The sequence below is a fragment of the Candoia aspera genome, chromosome 16 (genome assembly GCF_035149785.1).
Source record: "Candoia aspera isolate rCanAsp1 chromosome 16, rCanAsp1.hap2, whole genome shotgun sequence".
Taxonomy (NCBI): Eukaryota; Metazoa; Chordata; class Lepidosauria; order Squamata; family Boidae; genus Candoia; species Candoia aspera.
The window spans coordinates 8,975,798-8,985,826 of record NC_086168.1 but is presented as its reverse complement, the minus strand read 5'-3'; the positions used below and the strand labels follow the sequence as shown (position 1 = coordinate 8,985,826).

General features: G+C 43.9%; 1 protein-coding gene across 1 annotated transcript in view; it reads right to left on the bottom strand.

Moving 5' to 3' along the window:
- Window positions 1-414: 414 nt before the first annotated feature.
- The window catches only part of PAPPA (pappalysin 1), a 118,565-nt gene continuing 108,950 nt past the window's right edge, over window positions 415-10,029 (bottom strand). The window contains exons 21-22 of the mRNA XM_063316193.1: window positions 6,718-6,816; window positions 415-908 (exon numbers count right to left, since the gene is read on the bottom strand). Coding sequence (XP_063172263.1) covers window positions 801-908; window positions 6,718-6,816 — 207 coding nt within the window. The 3' untranslated portion in view covers window positions 415-800. The remainder of the gene's footprint in view (window positions 909-6,717; window positions 6,817-10,029) is intronic.

Here is a 10,029-nt window from a genome sequence, read left to right as displayed (position 1 = left end):
CACCTTCTCCTGGGTTCCCTGGCAGCAACGCAGAGCACGTAGCAGCTTTCCCCCTCTCAGCCTCTTACCACAGGTGTGTCCTTCACAAGAGCTGACATCTTGAGAAAGCCTTTCTTTGCTCTCTGGTGTTGCTGCAACCGCCTCTAGATGTAGGGAGAAGGGTTAGCCTTCAGCACCAAGGAGAGCCTGGCTTAGCCAAAGAGGTCCAGTCTTCTCTGGAAAAAAGGCTTGAACTGGGAGCACAAAAGTTGAGCTCTCTTCTATTACTGTAATGGACCCTCTCTCATGCTCTTTCTTTCCCTCCCTCAGTTTCTCTCTATAAATATTAGGTATATATTTATATATGGCTTGTTTCTTGCCTTAATCTGGATCCAGAAAGGGGGGGGGGGGAAACTTAACCCCAAAGACGTACAAACCCACATCTAAAACCATACAGAGTTCATACGAGATGGATGCAGTATTAACACATGCTTTTTTTCTCCCCCCCCCCATCCCGCCCTGAAAAGTCCATTTCAACACGCTTGTTGTTCTGCTTGTTCTCGCTAGTAAGGTACAATGAATACAATATCTTGCTTGCCACCTTTCCCCTCTGCCAGAGTCTTGGTTCTCCTTGGGCAAAGAACGTTAAAGGCAGACCGGTTGCAGTCTAAATGTCCCTGGTGCAGAAATGCCATGGAGTGAGTTTGAGCAGCTTACTATAAATGATACTGACAAAATGAGAGGTGTAATGATGTGTTTCCTTGCCTTCCACTGGCGGGGATCTCTGTCTATTTCTCTTTCCTGTGCCTTGGCACTTGGCATTATGCAAAGCTGAAGCCACGATGGTCCCGCTGATTGTGCTCTTGAGCATTGGGATCTAAACAAGCACATTCTCCCTGCAGGTCGCATGACATGGGGAAGGGGATGACCTGTGTGGAGAAACAAAGGCTGTTATTGACTTCATTCAGTGAGCTGCGTTTTGACAGAGCAAGTTGCCAGTTCATCTCAAGACCACTGAGAACAGGAATGGAAAACCTTTAGGGGGCGAGGTCCATTTGAAGCCAACATCAATTTCATTTTCCTGGAAACAATATTAATAAATCAGCCCTCCCCCACAATGGAGGCCAGTAGCATTTAACTAAGGCTGAATGCCTGATGAAGTGAAACTCTTTGATGATCTTCTGCAGGCCATGACACAGGAGGACTTACCAAGGTGGGGCCTAATGTAACCTGGAACTATGCATGTAGGACCCAGAAGCCTATTGACAGCTAATGCGGTGACTTCAGGAGTGATGGCATCTTGCCAACATAGGATTAACCTGCCAATAATCTTACAACAGCATTCTGGTCCAGTTGTGCCTACTCAGTCATCTCCAGAGGCTGCACCATATAAAGCACATTACAGTAATCCAGCCAGGTGGTGTTCAGGGCATGAGTTAGCAATTTCAGGGGACCCTAGCCCACAGAGGGTCATAACTGGCAAAACTGCCAAAGTTGGGCCATAGCCTCCATTGGCTCTTTAACCATTTAAATAGTAGCTGTGAATCCAGGAGACCTCCAGGTCATGCATCAACTGCTTTGCTGGAAGCCAAATCCTGTTTCACTCCTTTCCTACAAAGGAGGGTTCTGCTTTTCTACATGGTTTGTTAAAATCACGTTTGGGTCACATTACTGAGCGCATTCATTAAAGATAACCATGCTTGTACAGGACTTTTTTCCCAGTTTTGCACAACTTTCCATGGCTCTGCAGCCTCCCTGGCTGCTCTTTCAAAAAAAAAAATAATCCCTACTGTTTTTCTCTCTGGTTTTAATGAAAGTCTGATTGATTGATTGAACGAGCCTCTCCACTGCCCAACTTGTATTCAATGAGTTGAATATGATTTGGACTCCAGGGAAGTTAAGACCACTAGAGAGGATTTTCTGTTCCCTTCCATCCTGCTGCAGCCTCCCTGGCTGCCTACACTTCTCAATCTGGAAAAGCTCCTTGCCTTGGGATCAATGGAAGTACAGTAAGGCAAGGAGACTGCAGATGGCAACCAAGAGGGTTGTACCAGGAAATCAATTATGCTCTGATAATCTGGACCAAAGACATGCATAGCACAAAACAGGATTTCATCTATGGTTCCAGTGTCTTGTTACATACCCATGCTGTGTTTGCACAACAAGCTTAACCAGATCCCTTAAAGACCTAGCATCTGTTCAACTTCATGCCAGTCTTGGTTTGGTTTAGCTGAGGGTGTAGTATGAACCCAGCCTTCTTGGTTAGTGTATGATTCCATGTACTGTAGAATCCATACATTAACTGGGTTAAGCATGTAATGCCCAGAGTCATGTTTGAGATGGGGCGGTGGAAAAATGTGTCAAATAAAATGTAGCATGAATCCAACCCTAGCAAGGGGGAGAGTGATAACTTAAGCCAGCCCATACATGCTCCCACCCAAAACAGACCAAATCTCACCCAGATCAGATTCTCAGTCAGCAGACGTGACCTTCCTTCAAAGGAGGCTCCTCCAGGCTGGTTAGGGTCATTGCATTGATGGAACCTGACCCCAAGCTGTACCTCTGCAGCTTGCTACAGCAGTACAGCCCTGCTCAAGAGAATCCACTAGGCTTCTCTAAAGGGACTGTGAAGCCCTGTGGAGGGCCCTTGTGCCCATGACTCCCTCTCACTTCCAAACAATTATGAGAAAGCCTTGCTTCAGCAGAAGGGAGCTGATTTCGAAGGATTGCATCAGGAAAGTGCAGGGACCAAGCTGAGGATGGGGAGGTGAGGAGTGAATTCCCCAGTGTCTTTCCCATCTGCACAGCCAGAGTTAATGGCTTAATTCCCCTCCCTTCCTGGCTGATGCCACAACCTGTTCAAATTTTTTCGGCATGTGCAATACTCCCTTCCTTCCTTCCTTCCCTGCTGACACCCCAACTTGTTCCTTCTAGGGCAATTTAAATAAAAAAAAATGTGGCAGCTTCTCCCTTGACACCCACAGGGGCTTCTGGGAATAGGCAACACACACACACACACACCCTCTCCCTCTCCCTCCCTCCCTCCCCCTCCTTTCACCACTTAACCACTCCCAGCACATGCACCCACCTGCTTCTTTGGAACATTCATTTTACACCCAAGCCACACAGAGAAAGGGATGGGCCAACTAGGTCTTCCTAACTAGAGTGTTTCTCTTCCACCCAGAATCTGGCAGAAACTCAAAGCACTAATCTCTGGGGCTGGCCATTTGTGAACCTGCAAGGAATTTTCAGGCCTATTGCTGCAAGGCAGAGACACACAACAAAAGTGTTCAGGGGTGCACAGGCCCCCAGAAGACTTGGGAGTGGTCCCTACAGCCTTTCCCCAAATTGTTACCAAATCATATGGAACGTAAGAGGGTAATTATTGATTACATGGAGGATAGTCATAATATGAGTTATGTTTAATTCCATACATTCATATGCATGGTAAATGACATAAAATCTAATTTTGTCTCTATCCTCACCTCACCTGCTGCTGTCCTCCAAAGAGTTGCTTAGCTCTTCTGGAATGCAGATTGAGGACATCATAAGGTCAGGGAAGGCTTTGTGATTTGGATAGAATGGATATTCATGGAAAGAGGATTCTAAATTTAGGCCTTTTCAGCTTCGTTTTCTCCCACTGGATCAGATTAGATTTGTATTCTGTTGGTTTTGTATTCTACGTTGTGTGTCTTAATTATATCTTAAACAATTACTAATAGAAATTAAAAAAAAAAAATATTCCCTCCTCCCCATTATCTTCCTTGCTCAATATTCTGCAGTTGTGCTGGTTAATGACTGCAATAAAGTTTTTCAGTTTCTCCACTCCACAGTCGGCTTCTTTCTCACCTGAAGTGGTGAGAACTTTCTTACCAAGCAAAGCCTCCAAGAATACGGTCAAAAACTTAGTTGTAGGTCCTGGAACTGTGAAGTCCCAGTGATTGAGAGTTAAGAAAGGCCTTTCTCTACAGTGACTCCTGGGCTATCAGTTATCTTCCCAGATTTAGTTTATGAAACCACCCAATATTTCTTCCAGAAATTCCAGTCAGATAGCTACACCTCAACCAACACCAGGATATTGCTACAGACCCATCCTGTGTCTTCCAGATTTTTTTAAGTGCTTTATTTTAATGGTAGATCTTGGACTTTTGGTTGTAAAATCAGTTGCCATGTTATAGAAAAAGTGGCTCAGGAATACAGCTGCCTTAAGAATTTAAATCGGTGTGCCCACTCCCAGATGGTAGCTGATCTGTCTGCTTACAGAATCCAACTAAATTTCAGCCTAGCTGGTTGGCCTCTTGCTCGACTTTGCGATTCAGTGTTCCCCGTCCGAATGGATTTAGGCATCTTCTGACAATGTCCCGCAGTGGCCCTATCAGAAGGGAGAAAGGTTTTCTAAGCAGTCAGAAGAGTTGGGAGTCATGGAGAAGTCATGGGGTCACCAATCTTTAAAAGGAAGCAGGGTTTGTGCCTGTCAGTAAATGGAGGAGTTTGTCCCCCCCGGAAGCACAGCAGAAGCTGATGCTTCTTGCTGTGGGCTCAGAAGGGATTGTTGGAACGCTCTTTGTCAAGGCTCAAAGATGTTCTTGGGTCAGTTGCAGGGCAAAGGGGCTCAGGAGATTAGCACATTCTCTCCCCCACTCCTGCTTCACTCAGCAGCTTTGCTTTCTGTTCCTTCCCCTGCCAGATGGTCACTGCCTGAGTTGAAGGCAGGTGGGAACCTTGGAACCAAATGGCGCTCCCCAGAATGAAGGAGCAAATTCATAAATCCCCTGCTGGGGTGGCATTTACTCTGCCCAGTGGACATCTGTACCAGGGAAGTGCATGTCTTGTCGAAAAGTAAGGCCCCTAAGACCCAGTGCAAAGGGTTCACACAACACGGCAAGCTGTCCACGAGAGTACAAGGATGAGTTCCCATTAGATACACCAAAGCACCATGTGGACCTTCCAGAGATATACAGTAGATTCAATTCCCAGAAACCCTAGCCATGGCTATGCTGCTTGGGGAATGCTGGGAGTTGAAATCCACATATCAGGAAGGGATCCAGGCTGGGAAAAGCTGTGAACGTTAAAACCAAGCTCACTGCATCTTTGGCTTTGAGGCAGGGTTAAGGGTAGGAAATAAACCATCATTCCCATCCTTAGCTTCCCCATAACAACTTGAACAACTCCCCTGTGTTGCATTTCCACAGGGCAATTTCAGGGATCTGGAGAGGGTAAATGTGGTATAGGAGGCCACACTATGTTCCCCTATTTTTTAGAACATGGCCTTGGATACCCTTTGTCCTCTGTATTTTGAAATAGCAACACAAACGGCTACTAGAGCCGCTGTGTAGCCTTCCTCCTGGTGCAACTTTATTGCATGATGGTGGTGCTACAGCTGCTAGTAAAGTAAGTTGCAAGTAAAGACGGAAAAGAAGTTAAAGGCAGAGCTGGGAATGGGCTAGCAGAGACCACTTGTGCGAACCTTAGAATAAGAGGCAGGTTTGAAAATATAATGCCGGTTGTAGGTGGAAGCCACAGACCAGAGTTTGTGCTTGCAAAGAAGAAACAACACAGACAACTTTTCTTCTTCATTGTCTGGGAGAAGCAGGATCAGCCTGCTTCTCCCTGCTTTTTCATCTGCTTTCTCCTCTTAGTTTGCCCCACTCAAGCACAGTAGCATAATCATGCTGGAAAAGTTGCCGTATGCAGGGCATTTTTATGCAGAATGTTTTATCTCTTGTTGCTTCTCCCTCGCTCTCTTTCCATTGTTTTTTTTTCCCTGCTGCTTTGGAATAATTCTTTTTAGCATTCTTCTCACAAAGCACCTCGGATGACGAAAGGATGGGAAGGGCTGTATCTGAGCAAGCTATGTCAAGAATTCACTTTTCAGTCAAGGGTCTCAGACAGGAAACATAACTGAAAGGGCTGGCCCCACTGTTCACGGGGCCAAGTCTTTGAATCCAAAATCCAGCAGGTATCTTCAAGCACTCAAGAACTGCTGGGCAACATAATTTTAAAATGTCGCACATTGTTTTAAAACATTACAGCAGCTGAATTCTTGAGAATGATCTCACCCTCCAACCAAGAGTTGGCCTCCCTTTGAAATGCAAAAGGTTTGGGCCGTTGAGATACATTACCTCTTTCCTGTTCCATCTGTCACTGAACATATTCATAGGCTGCACTGGCCAGACTTTTGATTAATTTATTCCAAAGGTGAGCACTTCATAAACCTCAGTTAGGCTTTTAAAATTCCAGCTAAGAAGCAAACTAGCATCTAGTAGGATAACAGCCGAATTGCAGTTCAAAGGCAGGTGGGCCTCATCATAGGAGAGAGGAGTAAAACATTAGCTTTAGAAGCCAATAATACATTTTTCCATTCTGCTCACGAGTCCCTGATAAATAGATCCGTTATACTTTTAATGGATATACAGACACAATTTGGTAGATAAAAACAGAGCAAATGTAGCATATTTAAGTCAAAAATTAGAGCTTGCTTGCCTTTCTTCCTACAGATCTTTAAGATGCAAACCTGTGGGCTGAGTAGTCTTTTTCCTCCCACTGATATTACTACAGGAGAATCTACCCAAAGGCTGTAGGACAAGGCAAAGTCCTTCTGTCAACAAACCCCCCAATTTCCCGTGCTTTAATTGCAAATGGGAAGGCGACAATTTCGATGGAAGTGGAAGGGCAAAATGAGATTACACACTCTTGGTCTTGCTGTTCAATGGAGAGAAGAAGAGAACTCAGCCTTACCTTTTTAGTCTTCACTGTCGACACACAACAATCACCGTCATCATAGTTGCAGAAGGCTCGGTTGTTGATCGCATCACAGTAGTTGTCTTCGCCAAAAGGCTGAAAAGAAAAAAAAAGAAAAAAGGCGAGGCCATGTCAACTTTCTCATTAGCAAACATCAGGGACCAGCCTCAGATGCCCACCATTCAGACCTCCCCAGAATGACAAGCAAGAGAATTGAACCTTCCTAGTGGAAAACCCAGTGCTGTTCCAATTCCCTTAGTAGACTTGTGTGTTGCTCCTCTGCTAAGCCTTGATATCCTTTCTTCTTTCCACTGCCTTTAAGGATGACTGCAAATCACTTTTATGCCCAGACTCAGATTTTCCAGAGAAATAGGTAAGATTTTCTTCCTAGTATAATCACTGAATTTAGCCATTTATCCTTTTAGGTCATCACCATACACAGCATCAAAGCATACAAGGCAGTGGTGTTTTGGGTGGCTCTTAAGAGTGTTGAAAGCTTGGGAAACATGTTCTAATATCTGTGTGTGTGTGCGCATGTGTGTGTTTTGGAGAATGATGGACTTGGGGCCTATAAAATGAAGTAAATAATCCATACCACATTTTCTTTTGTTTGTTTTCATCCTTGTTTTCCAAATCCATGGTGAACTTTGGCAGAGATGATTGCACTCATTCATATTTAAAGAAAATAAGTGTTTGGCTTTCATTGTTAAAAATGAGTGACTGGGTTTGCTTAAAAATTCATAGCTGGTTAATCTTGGCCAAAAACAGAAGGAAACAGATGCTGCCAACAAGTTGTGTGTCAAGCAAAAAATAAAGAGACCTGGGTTCAAATTCCCCTCCTCAGAAGTGAAACTGACTGGAAAAGACTCTTCCTTCTACATCAGAAAGATGTGAGGAAAACTTGAGCATGAGGATGCACAAAAACCAGGTATGGTGGCTCAAGCTTATACTATGGTCCATTAAGGAAAACTTTCTATGAAATAACTTTTAATGCTTCTGGGCTTGCAAGGTGAAAACACAGTTGCAGGGATGACTGTTTTCTTCTGTTCCCCCCCTCCCACCTCCACACATTTTATTTCTCAGTGGAGGTACATGTCATACTTTTAGGGAAGAAACCATCTCAGATACTGGCATATAATTGTGAAAACTGCAGCCTATAATGTTCCACTTTTCCATCTTTGGGGGAAAAAAAGGAGCAGAAAGCAATGAACTGGATGGAGTGTGTTTGTGTGTGTGGGACTGTGTGTTGCAAAAATGAAAATAGCATTGGGCTGTCTGAAGAACAATCAGCAAGGACATTTTGGTTCTCTTTTCTTTCTGAAGAGCCAAGGTCAAGCTCATAAATACTCATATTTCCAGAGGACTCCGTGAAATATTTCAGACCCCATCGTGTGTGTGTGTGTGTGTGTGTGTGTTTTAAATCACCATTATTGCTTTCCTCTATGTAAAAAAAAAACAAAAACCTCATTGCAGCACTCTCCTTTTTGCACCCAGAAAGGAGAGCTAGCACTGTGTGTTTTAGGTAACAATAGGGGAAACTGTTGTTACACCAGCCCAAGTTCACATTTTAGATGGGTGGTGTTCAAAAGTACAGCTTACTCAAACTGGGAAGCAAAACATTAAAACAGTCAAAGAAAGGAGATGCCCAGCCCTTTGATTCTCCAAATCATGGCTCAAAATATCAATACAGGTGTGTAACTTTTCATGGAGAAGAAAAATAGGCATAACAATGCCATAACAAACTTTCCAAATGTGGAATGGATATGGACAAAGCCTTATATAGGTAGTCCTCACTTAATGACCACAACTGGGACCAGGATTTCGGGTGCTAAGCAAAGCGGTCATTAGGCAAATGTGACCTGATTTTATGACCTTTTTGCAGCAGTCATTAAGTGAATTAAACAAACCACTTGGTCATTAAGTGAATCACATGGTTCCCCATTGATTTTACTTGCCAGAAGGAAGCCAGGAAGGTCAAAAATGGTAATCATGGGACCACAGGATGCTGCGACAGTCATAAATGCAAACTGGTTGCCAAGTGCTCAAATCGTGATCACGTGATCGTAGGGATGCTGTGACAGTTGTAAGTGTGAGGACCAGTCACGAGTCAGTTTTTCCGGCACCATCGTAAGTCTGAACTGTCACTAAACAAATAGTTGTAAAGCGAGGACTGCCTGTACCTCTGTTGCTCCTGGAGGTTGAGCTGCAATGACCTTGAGTTATGAAGGATTGCATCCTGGAGTAAATTGCTTCCTAATCAATGCAGTTTGATGCTGGAATCAATGCTTTGAGAAGTGATAGGGTTTCTGCTCACAAGGATTCCAGGCAGAGGCTGAACTATTATCCACTGGAAATGTTTTAGGTCTGGATTTTCCACTCTGAGTGAAGGTTGGCTGACAGGACCTCAAGTGTTCCTTCAACTCCTCCTCGCCTTTTCTTCAGTCCTTTTTAACGTGCTATTTGTACCTTTCCATTTCTCCAAGTTGTTTAAGGAAGCTTATCTCATTCTCTCCTGAAAAAGCCAAACAACCCTTCTTCCTAACAGCTTTAAGCTGAGTCTGTGCCAGAATCCCTCCTCAAAAGGAAGGATAGGGTGAGAAAGCTTCTTGATTAAATCTTGCAGCCATACGAGGGAGTGGAAAAAAAATGTATTAGACCAAAGCCACACGTGTGCACACACACGTATCCCTCAAATAAGCAAGTTATTTTCAAGGAGATGAGTTAAGTGCAAAACATAAACACCAATCTATTAACGGCACAGTGAGACAATTTTTAATCATAGTCCTCAAGTAACTTGCCTCTGCCCGCTGTGTTAAAAACGTCCACTTCTTGTGTGTGTAGAAACCTTCACTCTTAAGGAGAGACTAAAACTTGTGGGCAATTTTTAACTCCAGGAGAAGTGTGAAAAAGCATGATGTAAGTGCAAGCAGAAAGCTCTGAAGTGAGAAGAGATAATATTTTTAAAAAGTGAGAGAGAACAGAACCATTGTGTGTTTAAATGGTTAGAGCGCAGCACACAACCTTGGTCAGAGGATTAAAGTTGGCTTGGGGCCACATCCCCATGTGGAGGTAGGCTGAGGACAAAAAACTCAACTCGAATTAGTTTTAATTCCAAAAAATTAATAAGATAATTCCTTGTGGGTTTAATTAAGCTCTCCCTCTTGCAGAGAAAGAGAAAGAGGCACAAGGTGGCTAGGAACTTTAAGAGAAGGTGCTGGGAGTCAGACTGTGCTCTTCATTTTGAAGCAAATGCACTCAGCTCTTCAAAGTTTCTTCTGTTATAGCACATGGATCTTAATTCTTCAAACA